The sequence below is a fragment of the Ambystoma mexicanum genome, chromosome 1p (assembly GCF_040938575.1).
Source record: "Ambystoma mexicanum isolate Mex_15411 chromosome 1p, UKY_AmexF1_1, whole genome shotgun sequence".
Taxonomy (NCBI): domain Eukaryota; kingdom Metazoa; phylum Chordata; class Amphibia; order Caudata; family Ambystomatidae; genus Ambystoma; species Ambystoma mexicanum.
The window spans coordinates 280560095-280578914 of NC_090921.1; the positions used below are offsets into that span (position 1 = coordinate 280560095).

At 42.7% G+C, this 18820-nt stretch overlaps 1 protein-coding gene across 1 annotated transcript in view; it reads left to right on the top strand.

The window, feature by feature from the left end:
• The window catches only part of C1PH19orf25 (chromosome 1p C19orf25 homolog), a 103425-nt gene that overhangs the window by 60958 nt on the left and 23647 nt on the right, over positions 1 to 18820 (top strand). The window contains exon 2 of the mRNA XM_069646722.1: positions 10172 to 10335. Within this exon, the coding sequence (XP_069502823.1) occupies positions 10200 to 10335 (136 nt within the window). The 5' untranslated portion in view covers positions 10172 to 10199. The remainder of the gene's footprint in view (positions 1 to 10171; positions 10336 to 18820) is intronic.

The following is an 18820-nucleotide window of genomic DNA, read 5'->3' on the forward strand; positions in this document are numbered from 1 at the left end:
TACGGTTTCGATGACGTTCCATGTTTCTGCTTCGACCCTTGGATCATTTAACTTCTCACCCTCCTGATGGTTAAATACTGTTGTAAAGTGATTTACCCAACTAGTTGCATTCACTCCATTGGCTAATATATCAGACTTCTTCAATTTTCCAGTATTTATAATTTGCCAGATGTTACGGCTATCTTTTTGTATCAATAGACGGAGCATCAGTTTGGCTTGTTCTTGAAATCGTATGTGATTAAATGACTTTAGCCAATTAAGATAGCGTTGTCGTCTTCTTCATAAGCGACTCGTTTTTTGATCCACCTTTTTTTCTTATCTGCTTCAGATCTTTTTGCAGCGGTTTCTTTGCCTCATCTAAGGCAGGGCTAAATTGATGTATATTTGAGATGCATCCTGTTTTTGGATTGTTTGTGTGTGAAAACTTTTTTAATAACGATATATATTACACTTGCTTCTGTACTTTTTGCATTTGGGTATATCCCATTGTTAGTTTGTCAATTTGCTTGCTGTTAATTCGAATTCGATTTTGTGCATTATTTATTTCTAGTGGAATTATATATCATTGCAACTGCTTTTTGTGCGGATCCTCCTATGATAGTATTAGCGGATCATGGTCACTGTTTTCACTCTTATCACTAGAGTTGTGATATGCGAGTGAAGAGTTTCGGAGGCCCAAATATAATCAAGGGTTTTTGACGTGTCTCCTCGCTGCCACGTATCCGCTGCTGGGATGTCTCCCTCGATTTCACCATTCAACATTGTACATTGTCGCAGCATCAACTGGAATTCCCATTTTGTACCGCGATCGTCTGCTTCTGATGGACCTTTTAGTAATTTACCTGGTTTACGCATTTTGCTCTTATCAAACCATGTATAATTTAAATCTCCACATGCTATCACAAACGGGTCAGAGAAAGATGCATAGCATTTATCTATTTCCGTTGTAACCGCATCTAGAAAATCTTTTTCGGCAATCATCGCGGGATTCCAGTACAAGTTCAATAGTAATAGTTGTTGTTTTTGAAATTTCCCATTCTGGATTTCAGCTACTGTTTGCAATGTTAGAGCTTGAACAAACAAATTTGGATTATGAGTGTATAACACTTCCCAACCTGCCGAGTTCTTTACCATGGTTAGAAGGCCTGAGAAGGGACATCCAAATATATTTTTTCCTGCTGTATTTAGAAACGTTGTGTATCCATCACTTGAAGGAAGCTCTCGCAGCCACGTTTCTTGCAGACAAGTAAAGGTGCTTTTTAGATCTTGTATATTGAAGTCCTTAAATAAATGCGCAAAACCACAGGTGTTCCAGGATGTTAAAAGTTGGGTCGCACGTCTTGACCCCACATGATCCTAAACATGGATCTTGTCGTCATGCAATCTAATTACATTAGACCCTTGCTGTTTCATTTGTTTCCATAAGTCATTTCTTTTGTTGTTATTTGAGGATCTGTTTTATTGCTTCTGCTCCTTTGCCTCATCTATTATTGACTGTTGGGCGTCACAAACCGTCAGATCAAACCCAAAAAACAAAAGATCTTATTTTGCCTCCAAAAGTGGTTTAGCTAAGTTCTTGGATTTCATATGGAGCACCACCCAATCTGATCTCCTTTCAGATTTGTATTTGACGATGGCAATGTTGTCTGATCTTATGTTACGTAGTGCTGGTACATAATGCAGTAACCTCATTACATTAGCTCTATTTAAATTTAGGCCACTGTTGTCGTCCAATATGTTTTCCAATTCCAGTTTCCACCAACTGTTTTTTCCATGTGCATATACCGTCGCCTTTTCATTTTGTGTTGTTTGCTTTTGTTTTTGCGCTTGTGCTGTGGTATATTTAGGATTACACTTTAAGGGCGCATTTTGTAATGCTTCTTGCAAGTTATTACTTGTTTTATCTCGGGCATCTGAGATGACTGAGTCTCTCTTGTTACTGTTTTGTGGTTGTTCCTTTGGGTGCAACTGCACGTAGTGATCACCTCTCCTGCCAAGTGCTATGGAGACAAACAGTTAATCTGTTTTTCGTAGCGGTTTCGTTTTGTTTACATGGTAAATAACCGCCCACCTTGCATCTGGTGTATGGAGATTTTTCTCAGCCGAGTTTGAAAGATTTTGAAAGAAAGCGGGTTGTTCAATGGACTGGTTGACATGGAACTTGGATATGAATTTAGGTGAAAACCTAGGGTGTGTTCTTAGTACCAACTTGTCTTTGCGGATAACAAAGAAAAGGTCTTATACTGACACAGCTTGTAGTTCACCGACTCTTCTTATGGAGGCGATGGCCACCAGAAAATCTGTTTAATAAGTTAGGTGTTTTAGGCTGGATTTGTGCATAGGCTCAAAGGTAGGACCTATGAGCTTTGCGTGTACCACATTTAGATCCCAACCTGGAGGCAGGTTTGGAATGGGGGTGGGGTAAAGCCTTTTTACTCCTTCCATGAATGCCTAAATGAATGGGACTTTCCACCAGGACACTTTGCTCTGAGAAGTGGTGTACGCTGATAGAGCCGCTAGGTGAACTTTGATGGCGTTGATATTATGCCAGAGTCGTGGAGTACGTTTAATAAAGAATGTGTGATGGAGTACATTCGATAGGGTTTACATCTTTTGACTGATGCCATATCAAATCTTTTCCATTTGTTAAAGTAAAAGTGTCTGGTGTTTGGTTTGCGTGCCTCTTTAAGAATTTCCATACACGTACGAGGGTCGTTTTAAACAACCAAACTCTATGGACTTCAGGAGCCAAGTTGCCAAGTGCATAGATTGAGGATGTGGGTGTAACGTTGTTCCCCGTGTTGGGTGAGCATGTTGAAGGGACACAGGAGTTTGATTGGATTGCACATCACCAGTTTGCGCAGATGCGGAAACCAAGGTTGTCTCGCCCACATAGGAGCAACCAGGATAAGAGTTCCTGGTGCATCTTGTTCAGTATCCTGCTCAGGAGCAGTGTTGGGGAAAAAGCGTAAGCAAATTTTCCTGACCAACTCATCCACAGGGCGTCCCCTTGGATCTGGGTTGGGGAAACCTGGATGCAAAGTCTGGGCATTGTGTGTTTAGGCTTGTGGCAAACAAGTCTAACAGAGGATAGCCCGAGAGGAAAAAGATATCGTCTGAAATGTTTCTGCTGAGCTGCCACTCGTGCTCTTCGAGTAAGGCCTCTCTACTTAGTGAGTTTGCAAGAGAAACGAGTTCTCCTGGAACGTGTTGCGACACTAGGAACATGTTTCCGCTTGGCTGCCCACTTTAAAAAAAATTGTTTGGGCTAGCCTGGACAGACGTGAAGAGTGTGTGCCTCCCTGCTTGTTTATGTCAAACATGGCAGTGGTGCTGCTGTGAGGACTTGGACTGTTTGACCGGATAGGTGCACTTGAAAAGCTAGTAGGGCTTTGAGCACTGCTAGCATCTCAAGGTTTATGTGATTTGGGCTGTGATCTGCGTCCACAGGCCATGCGACGTATGGTGAAGGTAATGGGCTCCCCACCTGGTGATTGATGCATCTGTTGTAACTATCGCACGCACTGTAGGGTTGTGAAAAGGTTTTCCTTCAACAGATTTTCCTTTGTCACCAGCGTACCGCTAACCAGCGGAACCACCACTAGATCGTCCCACTGACCACTGTTTTGCTAACCACTCTTGCATTGGGCGCATGCGCAACCGTGTGTGCAGAACCAGGTAAATGCATGAAGCCATCATCCCGAGCAAGCGCATTGCTTTGCATACCGTTTTTTTGTCGACCGCCTAGACACTGAGGTATTTGCAGCATTATGTTTTGCACCATTTCGTTTGATGGGAAAATTAGCCCTTTTGCCTCCTTTATGATAGCTCCTAATAACGGTTTGGTTTTGGTTGGAACAAGACTTGATTTTTTTCATGTTGATTGAGAATCCCAATTGGAATAGCAGATTGTTTGTTTTTTGGGTATCTTGCTTGCAACTTTGATGGGATTCCCCGGTTATCAGACAGTCGTCCAGATAAGGGTACACAGGGATTTATTCTCTGCGTAGGTTCGCAGCCACTACCGGTAGTACCTTGGTGAACACCCTTGGAGCGGAGGCTATGCCGAAGAGTAGCACCTTGAATTGGTAGTATTGATTCTCTATTTTGAAGAGCAGGAATCTTCTGTGCGCTGGGAACATTGAACTATGAAAGTATACATCCTTCATGTCCAAGGCTGCCATGTAGTCCCCCTGTTTTAGCAGTGGGATTACTTCTTGTAGCGTTGTCACGCATCATTTTTGTGGATTGACATAGGGGTTTCCAGGGTGCAGGTCTAGGACAGAGCGCATTGTTAGGTCTCTTTTTGGCACAAGGAAGTACTTTGAATAGATACCTTTGTTTAGCTGGTTTGCCAGGACGATTTCTATGGCGTCCTTTAGCAGCAGTGCCTTGACCTCTTCTAGCAGGATGCACTGTTCTTCCTGCGTAGTTTGTCTTGGCGGGTGGTTGGCTGGTATTTGTATTAGCTCTATGCAATAGCCCCCCAGCCACAGTTGAAAGTACTCACTTGTCTGATGTGATTCCCTCCCATGTGTGGGTAAATTGAGACATACAACCTCCTACTGGAGAGGCATGGGAGGGGTCCTGTATCGGATGGTCATTGCTTAGGAGGGGTGGAGCCTCCTCTTGAGGAGGATCGGCCTCTATTTCTGGACCTTTTGTGGCCCCTTTGAAAATGTTGTTGGGAGGACTGCCTCTGTGAGGAACCCCAGGACGAACTCTGAACGCCCTGGTTGTAGTGGAGGACCGCTTACTCTAAACCGGCGTGTATTAGAACCTCCTCACGGCACAAAGGGTTTGAGTTTTTTCCAGGGAATAGATGGCATCATATTCCACCTTTGCACTTTTCAACCAATTTACCGAATAATGCGTTGGGCTCGATAGACATGTTCAAATGGGTGGCTTGGGTCCCCAACTTGAAACCCGATTGATGTAGCCATGCATGGCATTTGAGGACGGTACCATTCCCCACAATCCGCCCCGAATTGTCTGCTGAGTCTAAAAAAATTCATACGAGATCTGACAACTCCCCCTTGAGTGGAATGGGCTAAAAGCAGTAAATCAACTGTGCAAAGCAAGAATCCAGGCAAAGAGTTGAATCCTCTCCTAATGTTACCCAAGGAAATAGTGAAAACCCAACAATTGGCAACAAAACATTCTCGTGAAGAAACAATATCCGAAGATGAAGAGGTGGATAATAATTCAATAGACTTATGTGATTTATCGACTTACTCAATTGATGAAGAAGTTGACTCAGAAAATATGATAAAGTCGAATGAAGACCAGGAAACACTGACTGAAGATGAGACCGGAAAAGATCTCAAAAGAAAAATTATGTGGCACTTTTCAAAAAATGCCATCTCCAGATGGATAGTGAAATGCATACAGTTCTGCTACTCTCTATCAAACAAACCTCTGCCTTTCACACCAGGAGCTCACTCTACCTGGGGTACAAGAGCTACTTCGGCCTTTATTGCAAACATCCCGCTGGACCCCATTTGCAAAGCAGCTCAATGGAGTTCTATACATACGTTTAGTCAGGATTACTGCATTGACACACATTCTAAAGAAGATTCGCAGGTGGGACAATCAGTACTAAAACATCTATTTGCTGCTGTACCTTTTCACAACCCACCACCTTCTCCAGACACTGCTTCATAATCTATGCATAGCATGTGAATAAATAAACAAATAAATGTGATCTAAGCAGATCCACAAGTCTCAGAAGGGATGCATTACTCACCGTAATTGTATTTCTGATGCTTAAATGCGCTTAGATTCACATGCGCCCACCCTTCCTCACCTGTGGAGTAAAAGGTGCATAGATTGTTTCTGGCTTTATCTACTCCTATCTGCTTTATTACATCTGTACTCGTGCTACACTTCATGCAACCTCATGTCAGAAACAAAACAATCTGAGGGACATCGACACGTGAAGGACCATGGGTACAGTGGACGTCACACTAGGGATAGTATTACTGGCATGCCTTGTCGATGTCTATGTACCTTTTCTACCTTTCATTAGAGCTTATTCAGAATTATTGGTCAGCATGTTACTTCATCTTATATTCACGATTACTTCGTTCTTCGGTATGTTTCTCTTCGTACTTCAGTTATATTGTCAGTCTTAAGTATTTTCATATTGTTTCAGCATAGGTTCATACATCTTCTTTTTGACATCATTCTGTTGTCATCAGACTTCACTTGGAGTTCGTCCATATTACCAATAGCTTGTAATAAACTCGCGTGTGTCTAGTGATTACATCAGTCTGGACTTTAAAATTGCAAGCCTCAAATCTGGCAGAGACTTGCCATCTAATCCTCTGCTGACTTGTGCGCTTTTGGTCCTGGAAAAGTATTGGGCATCAATTTCCACTAGCCATTCCTGAATGATAAATGACTGTTGGCGAGTAAGAAATGGTGTGGTGCGCACATGTGGAGAATTAGGGGCGGTATGAGACTTTTCCCATCTGTCTAGTTGCTTGCAACTTGAAATCTTTTGCAATGGTAGTATGAGGCGTTTCTTGTCTTTAAAGAGCTTGCACTACCTTCTTTTTGCCTTCTTTAAAAAAATGTATTTGGCAGTAAATCTCCTCTGACCTTCCCCCTTTAGTGCATTGAGCAGCATCACCTTTTTTTCTGCTTGGGGCATAGTCTGTACCCCTTCGCACTTCCAAGTAATTCTTGAACAGCATGCCACTGTTTCTATGGAATGGGACTCTTGCGAGTTGCCACGAATATGGGGGCAGTAATGTAGATCTTGCATGATAGGGTTTCTGCCTGCTTAGTGGTGTCTTCTAAACTGCTTCTGTCTACTGTGGATGGTTGGGATTGACTAAATAACACCCTCTTTGCTACTGTAGTGTTGTTTCTCTCATATGAAAGCCAAGAGGCACATATTGTTTAGCTGAACTTTATGAATCGGGAATGCGCTGTTCTCTAGTATGTGTTAACTGCCAAGCATGTAGCCCATGGGTAACGGAGCCTCCCGAATATCATCCTCTTTGTCTTCTCCATGCCTAAATTACACCTTCATGTTCCTCCTCCTTCTTCTCGGACAGAAGTCTTGTGCTTACTTTTTGCACCGTCTGTCTCTATGGTGTGGCAGCAAGGTGTTGTGTGTTTCTGCTCCTTGGTCCTTCCCGCCTGCTTTCACTGTTGCTTTCTTCCCCCTGAAATTGAAAACCCCACCATCTATGCAGTCGAATCAGTCGACTCCGCATTTAAACTCCATCTCCTATTTGATAGGATATCATCACTAAGCTGTCATATTTTCATCCCTCAATGCCCCTCCAGCCTTCGCATTTACAACCATCACCTTCCTGTATGTTCTTGGTAAGAAATATTTCACCAATGTGTAATTTTCCATCCATTTGTGGACTCCCCAAAAATGTTGCTTTGTGTGGCTATCCTACCCTGACTTTTTGCCAGAGGAGCACAGCCTTTAGCTGCGCTCACCTGGGCTTTTGCTCACTTGTTATAGGGAAACTGATACGTCCTTCAGACTATCAGTACTGGGAAACTATGTTTTCCTTAGTCTTTGACTATGTTGGCATTGCTTGGTAACTTTTTAACAGTGCACAATGTACCTTGCAGTACCGTGCGCTGGGGTCCTTTGTTTTATGACCCTAGACACCCTCAAAGGATTTTTTTGGTGAAAGTACAAGTGTGCCTGGGACAAAATGGTGGCCGCATTTACTTTTTATAAATGTTTTACTTCTTTTTACTGATTCACATCGCATTTACCACGTTTGGATGAAGACTGTGGCCAGGACCGAAAATGGCTGAGCTGCAAAGTCTTTGGTTCTGTCCTATGGCCATTTTGTCCCTTGCCTTCACCTAGGTCGAGTAACCTGGGTTTTCCTTATTTGGGCATGCAGCCTCCCATGAAAACTGATCTTTCTCTGGATTCTGCATGTCCCGTGTGTGTGCCCAGGAAGCGGTTTGGGACTGTCTGTTCCCAATCCACACTACTGGTACCAGGATGTCTTGAGTGCCTGGATGACTGAGACCACTGTGGGCCATGATTGGTCCACGACTGGGATGCCTGTATGAGAGCAGATCTTCAAGTCCTTGATTTTGGCGCAAGGCTAATCTTGGATAAGAGAAAGGGCTCTGTAGCCATTCCAGGTCGATCACCTGAGTTCTCCCTGAACTACATAAGGAGCCAAGTATCCTGCAACAAAGAAATGGACTTGCGAAACCGCCTGATACGCAGTAGATGGTTTGGCACCCTTTGCTCTCTGTTGTCCCGTCGGACCACTGTTATCTTCATCGATCAAGAAGGCCTGCCAGGACGCTTCGCCCATTGGAGTATTGGGAACAACTACTCCCGGCAGCCCTTGCTTATCCTCCGAAAGAGCCCGTTCGGAAGTGTTCCTGGGTCATCCAGCTAACTGTCCAGCTCTACCTCTGGGTATCCCACAGATCCGCTGCCGTCTCGAGTTGAAACCCGAGACTTGGACATTGCTTGCCTGTGGTCCTGTGCCCTCTCCGCCAAATTTCCTGGGTCCTGAATTAGGAGAGTGCATTACGCTGCTCACATCTGTGATTCCCGCATCACTACCTGGTCGTGACGGTCGCTATAGGTCCCTTGATGTTCTGCTCTCCTGTGCCCTGAAGCCTGTTGCACCGGAATTTCCCTTCATACCTCCTAGCTGAGAAAAAGGCAACTGTCTATCCTGATCGTTCTATCCTGCAGCCGCTGGGAGCCAGCGCCGCGAAACTGCAGGACTCGAAGCTACTAGCGATCTCGACTAAACTAGCAATGTTTGGTCCGGACTGTGCCGAGAGTCGGCAAGTACTTGCATCACTTACCGGTGGGCCCCTGGCACAGCCGATCCCTTTTTACGCACAAATAGCTTGAAAAGGTATTTGCTTTTAGCTGGGCTAGTCTGCGCTCTCTAGCTATTCCCACCTTTTGAAAACTGCTCTGTCGCCAAGGGCAGACCCTGCTTGAATAATGGGGACCAAATCACCTCAAGACCCTTTCTGACTCGCTACAGCCCTCCCAAGAACACCCACTTTTTGTTTGACTTGCGCAATAAGGTTTTTTTACGCATAAGTGTACTGTTGAGCACAAGGCTCCCCACATCTTAGGGTTGGCCTCGAAAGTTAGGGAACGACGCCGAAGAATTGCCTAATGCTCATATTGTGTTAACACACCCTTTTCCTTACAGGTTGTGACTGTGTTTTACTCCATTTGTCGCATTAGGAAATGTAATTAGTATAAGATATGTGTGGTATTGTTTTATGTAACTGAAGTTTACTTGTGTTTATTGGTTCGGCCAACAATAAATGTATTGATATTCTGTATATACACTTGTCTAAGAGTAATTTGTGGTTTGTTACTGTGTGTGCTCATTGTGGGCTTCTGATCACTCTCACCCCTCCTGACACTTACTCTTGACCGCCTGACAAGCTACCTAGATTGGTCTGGCTTGTCCAGAAGGTTCCCCTGTTTCATTAAAACTAGGGTGGCCTCCTAAACCTCTGCCCACCAGGTCAGAGTTTAGAAATCCATCTTAACAGTTCTCCACTTATTCCCCTGTTTGTTTGTAATGTGTCCAGGTTGTCCTACCTCAACTCGTAAACTAGGCGTACCATTGTTAATTTCTTGTATCTACTCATATGATTTCCCTGCTTACTGTATGTGTCCGTATATGTTTCTGGTCAAAACACCAGATCTCAAATAAATGAAACAATATAATTAACAACCCAAGCAGTGGCTGATTTTGCTGACCCTGCTCACAAAAGGTTTTTTGTGTTCTCATCTCAATTGAGGCCCTCTCTGATTTTTGCAACTATGTAAAATAGTCACTGTAAGTAGAAATGTCCTACTTTGGAGGTGAGATGTGGTAGGCTGGCAATGTGTGATGGGGTGGCCGGCTGCCCTACCTATGTTTGCAGAGAGCAATTTCCTGTGTTTGCCCCGATTGGCCTATGGGTAGAATTGTCTTAAGCCTGGATGTAAGCCAGCTGTGAACAAAGGCACATGTTACACTCAACTCAAATAGAGATCAAACTAAACCTGTCATTGCTGTCACAGATGCCTCTTAATGCCACACCAAGAGCGTGCTAAATGATCTTTGTATGTGTTTGGCACCCTTTGGTTTTGGGACATGCGGAGCAGACGAGTTCATGCTTATTTCTTTTTATCACTTACTAGTGTTGAACACCAATGATTGAATCCAGGTATGACCTCCAAAGCCAAGAAACGTGTGGTTCTCCCGACACGTCCTGAGCCGCCTACAATCGAGCAGATCCTGGAGGATATCCATGGGGCTCTTCCCTCTGACCCTGTGTTCCTGTCTATGGATGAGACCACTGAAGGTAGGCAAACACAAAGTGAGGTGCTTGTGTAAGGTCCAGGGACGTAGCAAAAAAAAGGGATTGCACTATAAATATGAGGCACAGTTGGCAGTAATTTAATGATGTACAGGGAATATCTAAGTTCAGGGAAACCTGGAAAGGTCAGTGAAAAGTGAGAAAGTGAATATTGTTTTTCCATGGTCACAATCCAGAATTTGTCATCTGGATGTATCAGTTTGGTAGATAAGTTATTCAATAGAGTTTCAAATGGCAAGTTGGGGCACTAGAACCTGGGATCTACCGTGCTGATCAATTGTGTAATATCAGCACCCTGCAGTGTGCGTGGGAGTTAAAGGATCAGATGGTGCCCTTCCGTCCTCAGTGTCTGTTTCATCAAACAGAGTGGGAAAACCCTTGTCACAGTTGCGCTGGGTGAATAATTACTTGTCAAGATTCCAGATACTAGCCAAACACGAATTATTCAAATCAACCAATTTTAATTCTATACCCAACTCATGTTTCAACCCTCCTGGATCTTTTTCAAGACTGAGGTAACCGATTTACACATGCCACCCGAATTGTGCGTCCCAAGTAAAGAGTCACAGATAACATAAGGGAAATTCCATTAGTGGAACTTATTACAAGACATGGAATGCCAAAATCGGTCACTGTGTTTGCTTTTGATTGGTATGAGGTTGCTGTTGTTTAGGTGTGCAAATCTGTATGGGGTTGTTTTGTGAGTCTCTGGTGTAGTTTTCTGTGTAGGTTTAGTGTGTTGGGTTGAGTTTGGTGTTGGAGGGGCTGTGTAGTCATCTCAAGATCATGCTGTTGTAGAGCTATGAGTGTGTTTTAATTGGTGGTTGAGGGTGAGTAATAGGAAAATTGAAAGCTTTAGTAAGGTTAGTGTTTAGAGAGGTTTGTGCTTTCTTTTGGGTTACTTTGATTTTGTTGGGCTCCATTCCTTGTTTGGTTGTTGGCGTTAATATGGTTTCCCTTCGTTTGACCATCCCAGATTAGGTTTTGGTGGTTTTGGTTTGCGGGCTCTCTTCTTTTGTCGTGGTTCGGTGCTTCTCTTCGATAGTGTTTCCTGTTTAGTTTGGTGAGGTAAGAGGCCAGGCTCTGAAGTTTTCTGAATTTGAGGTGTTCTTGGAGACTGAGTTTCGAAGTTTCGCTGGGACGAAGGAGAAAGTAGATTTACCAAATTTGAGTTTTGCATATTGCTTTGGTTCGAGGCGGATGCCACTGCTGGATGTCAGGGTTTATTTGATTTGAGGATGGAGATTTCTTCCTGTATGAATTACACTTCTTGGCCTTGGATTACTCTGTGGAGGGGTTTGACGTAAGTCAATTTTCTGACTGGTAGCCAGTGTAGGGTTCTCAGTGTTGGTGTGATGTGTTCTCTCTTAGTGAGTTAGAGGAGTCTTGCAATGCGTTCAGTGTTTGCTGTAGTTTTTTTGCTGAGATAGTCTGATATTCCAAAGTATATGCAGTTGGCATAGTCTATTCTTGACATGATGAGGGAGAATACAGCAAATGTTCTGTGTGGGAAGATGAGGAAAGGTAGTATCTGTTTGTGTGTAGGGGGAAGAATCAATCCTTTACTACTGCATTGACTTAAGGCACGAGTTTTAAGTTGTCGTTCATTAATATTCTGACATTTTTAATTGCTTTGGAAATTCGTCGGTTTTCCATTTCGCTAGGCCATAGAATGTGATGTTGCTTCAAAGGGTTGTTGGGCTTGATCATGATTTCTGTTTTGTCCGGTTTGAGTTTAACGCTGCTGGTGCTGATCCATTCATTTATTTGTGTGAGGTATTTGATGATTGTTTGGTCTGATTCTCCACTAGTGTTGATTTTTATAGATTTATGTGTCATCGGCTTAATTGTAGCAGGTGATTCGATGTCTTTTAATGAGGTAAAGTTAGTCATGTAGATGTTTAACAGCAGTGGAAAGAGTGATGAACCTTGTGCAGCTCCAAATTTGGGTGTGCGTGGTGCAGACTTGAAGGGGGGTATTCAGGTTTTTTCCGTTATTTCTGTTAGAAATTACTTTAGCCATAGCAAGGCCATGTTGTTGATTCCCATTTCTTGAGTCTTTAGATGAGGGTTTTGTGGTTGACTGTCAACGGCGGCTGCTATGTCTAGTAGTATTAGTGCTGAGGTGATGTTGGAGTCTGCATTCGTTTTGAGTTTGTTCCAGATGGATAGTAGCGTGGCTTCTGTTCCTCTAATGGGTCTGAAACCGACTAGTGCGTGGTCTAGTATCTGCTTTCTTTCTACATGTTCCAGGATTTGTTCATATACCTACTTTTCTAGTAGTTTTTCGATGAGTATGGTATGTTTGAGATGAAGTCGGTAGTTGGTTAAGTGTTCTGGGGGTCTTTGAGGAGTGGGTTAAAGTATGCCACTTTGAAACTTTGTGCAATAGTTCCTGTTGCCAGTGAGTGGTTAAAAAGATTCTGGAAGTATTCTTCAGACGTCTCGTGGGTGAGGATAATCCTGTAGTTCTCTGGTGCGGAAGGGTCTGCTGGTGATTCTGCTTTGTTGCTTTGATTCACTATGTTGGCAAATTTTTTTTTTTAAATCTGTGAACTTTATTAAGTTACTAGCAGTACCACCTAGTGTTTTACGGGTCTGTAGCTGACATGCACGTGGGGGTCTGCTATAGCCATGTGTATGTTTTATTGGGTCATAACTTCCTATTTTTTAAAAATCGCAAAATCGTGAATCTCCTGAAATCTCCTATACTGATAATACAGGGCCGGATCCCACCCTGTGCAGGGCGAATGGGTGGGGTTGGCCAAATTGCATTATAGCCAGTACACCCGAGACTGGTATGCTGACCGTGGGCCAAAATTCCAGCCTTCCAATTGTTGTGGGGCTGGGGCCAACCACGAGCATACAAACACACTTTCACAAATATATATATTCAATGAAAAAACTTTGTTAAAGCGACGTTATGGTTAAGTTGCACTAATAAAAACCTATGAAATTCAGTAAAAAACGTTAATAAAAGGACATTATGGTTACAAGTAAAATCAAAAAACGCCATTATCAATCTAGTACACAGTACATACTTTTAGCAAAACTGATATTTATCTTAAAATGACATCAGCTATTGCCATCCCTCCTCCCCAAGAGCCACCACCATTGCTGTAATCAAGAAGCATAAGCCCCATCATATCAAGATTTACTACATCGACTTTTCACAGCACAGTTTAAAAAAAAAAAAAAAAGAAAGCATTTTATCACTATTAGTCACAATTAACTACCATGTGTAGGTCTACACCACATTTAGATATGATTGTGACATCCTACCCCTGATCTTTTTCCATCTAACCCTCATAAGAGTTTTGTTGAATTTATACTTCATTCACAAAAGTGTACTAAAAACAAACACTAATAACCCATTAAACATATAAATTTGAACATTGAAACAACCAATTATTTGTCATTAATCGAGATCAGAAATGTTGCCTTTGTCCACTACTTTCGATTGACAGATCAACATCAAAGACCAACGGTGGGTAGGCTGAAACTTATTTCATGGACATACATGGTTACTGTCTAGAATTTTATCAATATTCATTAATGGACAGGGAACATCAGCGTTTTTTAGCAACCCAGAAAAGTGTACAACTCTTCGTCAATGTTATACCCGTTGGGCTGTTCACTTTTGAAGTCAAGTATACACCGAGTTTCTTTTTGCTTGAGCAGCTTCTCCTTGTCGCCTCCTCTCGGGCCCATTTCTATTTTGTATATGCCAAAGAATCTGAAACTGTCTATTTCGTTATTGTGGTATTCATAAAAGTGTTTTGCCATTGGATAGTTTGCATCATTATGCAGGATGGCACGCACATGCTGTTGTATGCAGATTTTCAACTTGCACTTCGTGCTGCCAATATACCATTTCTGGCATGCACAGGTGAGGGCATATACCACATGATCAGTTTCGCAAGTGATCCACTGTGGGATCGTCACTCTGTTTCCTGTCACCAGATGTGTAAATGTTCCACAGTTGATTGCGTACTTACAAATGTTAAAACGTGTGCACTTGTGAAAGCCTTTCTTTTTTGTCATTAGCCAGTTTATTTGTGTCTTCTCTTCTTCTTTGGCCATAAAACTTTGGACCAGCATGTAAAGGATTTGTTTCTCCTAAAACTGATCTCTGGGTGACCTTTGAGGCTATTGGCCAAATCTGGGTCAGCTAACAGAATATGCCAGTGTTTTTGCAGGATGTGTTTAATTGTTTGTGCTTGGCTGTCAAACGTGAGTATGAACCGTGTACTGTTTTTCCCCTCTGATTTTTCTTTCTTGTGATTGCCAGCCAATAAAATCTGTCTCTCTATTAGTCTGGCTTTGAGGAAGGCTCTCTCGATAACTTTTTTAGGATACATCTGCCGTTTAAAACCTGCGGCCGTTATCCTGCTCTCTTGATCGTAAGACTCTAGGGTGGCGGTGTTCCTTCTTAGTCTCACGAAATCACCATAGGGGACACTCCAAATCAAATTTTTGGGGTGTCCACTGAATGCATGTAGTGGTGTGTTAGAGCCAATCGTTTTCCTGTGCAGTTCGCAGGTTATTTTGTCGTTGACGATTCTGATGTTCACCTCTAGAAAGGTAATAAATGTCCAACTGTGAGTTTCGGTGAATCTTAGGTTTTTAGAGTTTTGATTCAATGTTTTCACATACTCCAACCAGCCCTTGTAGTCCCAGATGATGAATAAATCATCAATGTATCTGAGCCACAAAACCACATTCTGTGTATATTCATGATTGATATCTGACCATGCGTCTAGCTCTTCCCATGAACCCATCATCAGATTGGCGTAAAAAGGTGCAAAAGTTCCCATTGCGGTCCCCTGTACATGCTTAAAATACTCGTCATTAAAAAGGAAGACGTTATTTGTAAGGCATAGGTCGATCATTTTCATCATCATTTTGGTATGTTCTAAAAAGTTCAGTGATGTGGTGTTTAGATAATGTAAACATGCTTTTTTGCCATCCTCATGTCCAATGGATGTGTATAAAGAAACAACATCCATCGTTGCCATTAGATATTCTGCTTCCCAGGGGATATCATCTATTCTGCACAAAAAGTCTGTAGCGTCTTTTATGTATGAGGTAAGTACAGAAACAAAGGGAAACAATGCCTCATCGATCTATTTGGACACACTCCCCAATGCTGAGCCTATTAGGCAAACTATGGGTCTCCCCGGTGGTTTCTTCAAATTCTTATGGATTTTTGGTAAAAAGTATATAGTTGGTGTTATGGCATTACTAATCCACATAAATCTGGAAGTTTCTTCTGATATAATGCCAATTTTTTCATATTTCTCAAGAAAAGATTTCACCGTCTGTTCTACTTCTTTCATGGGATTAGCTTTCAGTCTCGCATAACAGTTGGTATCATTGAGTTGTCTGTACGCCTCCTTAATATATTCATTTCTGTTTTGTAGGACTATGTTACGCCCCTTATCTGAAGGTTTTATAATACAGTTCTTAAGTTCCTGAAGATCTTTCAGTGCTTTTCTTTCATTGACTGTCAGGTTATCTTTAGGTGTTTGATTTTTGGATCTTCTGCGTAAACTTTTTAAGTCCTCTATAACGAGGCTCTGAAATACTTCAATGTTACTCCCGGTGTTGATATATATCTCTATCTCTATCTCTCTCAATCAAGAAATACATTTTGGGTTTGACAGTAACAGGGGATGGGAAGGGAGATAGATGTAACAGTTATCAGATTGATAACATGACCCAAATTCCCAAGATATTCATCCATAAAGTTTGTGAAATGCATCCCATTTAAAAAGAAAAAAGATGTTTCCTCTAGCCTTGTAAATAATACGTTATTATGTTGTAGAGATGGGCAGTTTTCTGGGACTTTGGTGAGTGATGAATCTTATGTTTTTATTGTATTTCTGGTCTAAACATAAATGGACAGCAAACTTTTTTTTGTTTTATGAAACCCGATCCAATAAAAATAAAATACACCCCACAGATTACAGTTTATTTAATCTTCCATTGCAGCACGTCTTTGCTAGGGAACCTTCTCTTTAGCCGGCGGTTGTGTTCATTGTCACTTGCCTGATGGCACAATAAGGTTTAACAGATAATAAGTTCAAGATTCCCCCAACCAGGTTGCATAGACCCTTAAGGATTTACGCCGGCAAATATTGCCATGGTATCACTGGATTGTAGTGGGTGGTGTTACCATGAGTAGGTGTGAAAATGCCATGCTGAGGAACCACCGAAGCAACCTCGATCAGTAATTTTACAGAGTGGTTTGAAAGGGTTACATACTCTTGTAACTCATTTGCTAAATCCAGTATCCATTATGCCATTTCCATTAGTTAACCTATTAGTTTGCCAACAGTCCTGCTTAATGTAATGTACAGGCGTGATTCCATAACGGATTAGGAACCTACTCCCAAGGTAAATCATTGACTTCATAAGTACCATGTCTATAGTGCCTGCTTCATTTCTTCTGCAGCTTAGTGGCGTTCCATTATGTACAGTTTAAAGTGGTGCTTATATGTTCATATTTAGCCAAGGATGCAACCTCCTAGATCACACCCCATTTACTGAAGACTGTCCACTTTGATACAACTTTGGCATCATCATCATCGATCACTTTTTTGTGATAATAAGAATTTACCATAAAAGCCAAACATCTAGATTATAGGGTCAAATACAATCAATTTACAAAAATATGCATGATGCATATAGCATAATTTACACAGACAACATACGAAATAGGTTATAAAACTAGCTAACAGTGCCCATTAAAAAACACAGTTAGAACCCATGTCAAACAAAAATGCTTTAGTGCATGCTGTAGGTATATTTTACATATTCATTGGGAGATAAAACATCCCATAGAGGAAATGCTTATAGAACCGGGCCAGGGCATGCTTCTCTAGCCCAGCGGCCTTCGTGACTAGTTTAGAGGCACCGTTTAACACAAATATTGTTTTTACGGGAGAAGATTACTCCTCTTTGTTCTCCTGAACCAAGCCCGAATCAAATACCAACCAACCGTAAAGGTAGCAAAAGAAACCTTAGCACTTAAAATGCAAGGCCCCCATTCACGGTTGAGACTTGCAGTTGAAGAAAAATGTGTCTTAATTACATGTTTTGAATATCCTTCTACATGGGACAGAAGAACATGAAGTGAATTCGATCTTCCCTCTTCCCTGGACAAAAAAAGGACAATTTGGGCTCACACTTGCATTCCATTTTGATTTAATAGATAGAATGTCAAAGCGAGCTTTGAGGAATAGAGAACGCATTAACTTGGGACTCATAGTATTGAGATAGCCTTTATAACCCTGGTCTTGTCTAAGGGCCTAGCAGTGTCAGACTGGGGCTATCAGTCATTCGGTCGGTTTCATAAGCCACCACCAAGGGCCGGTTTTGTGGTTACAATATTTATGTAGCTTACGTTACTTTAAGTAACTTTGCTTGCCTGCTGGCTGTGGCCTGCTCAGTCAGCAGCAAATTCCTTGTCGAGCTGTCCGTTACCTAAGCGTCAGGTTATTCCCCGTGATTTACTGCCAGTCGGCCGGACACTAGCGAGTTCTGCTCCAGCAAGTCATTACCACAAATACAAACTTTTATTTTCCTTTCAGGGTTTTTTGAAAGGAACAGGACTTCTCTCCACTCCATGTTCGCAACGACAAGTACAAGTTAGGTCAGTCACTTTCAGATTGTGAGACCTTTAAAGACAGAATGAAGCAGGTCCAATAATTACTTAAGAATGAAAATTTCACTCTACATCCTGCTGAAGTGATCAAGGACAGCACCCAAGATCGAACCTCGCGGCACGCACAGCGGATGCACGCATTCATCAAAGTAAGGTAACGCCTAAAGCGTTACCTTGCTTTGATGAATGCATCACATTAGAGAGTAGGCATGCTGGCCTGGCCATTTCCCCCAAGCCAAGCCATCCGCCAGCGCCGGCGTGGTGCCAGTCAGGAGGCCGCCTGTACTCGTCTATACACATTGCATTAGCAAGTTGCTTGTTGCAAGTGCAACACATTGTTCTGGGAGGCGGGTGAGCGGAGGGTGTGGGTGGGGCGATCGTGAGTGTGTCTGAGCTGAGGGCCTGAGGCTGAGCTGTGAGCTCGTGCCGCTGCCTTTCTTGTGCTGTGATTTCCTTTTTTCACTGAGAATCAAGTTTGCTGAAAGGTGCGCATGATGGTGTGAGCCTTGCTGGCCTGGGTGTGGTTCACACCCCGCAAAAGGCAGCGCAAGACACACAGCAGGACATCGAGCCAGAGGGAGCAGGTGGACCGGACTGCTGCTCTCTGTGTCCGACCAAAGGAAAAAGCAGGTTTGTTGTGCGTGTCAGTACTGCCTGCCTGCAAGTTGCACTTGCAGCCAATCATCACCGAGCGAGTGGCCAGAGCTGCCTGGCTGCTGAAGCATTGTCCCACTAAGCACTGCCAGCCTGCGTCTGACCCAGGCCCAGCCGAGGAGAGGAGGACTGGATTACACAGGCCTG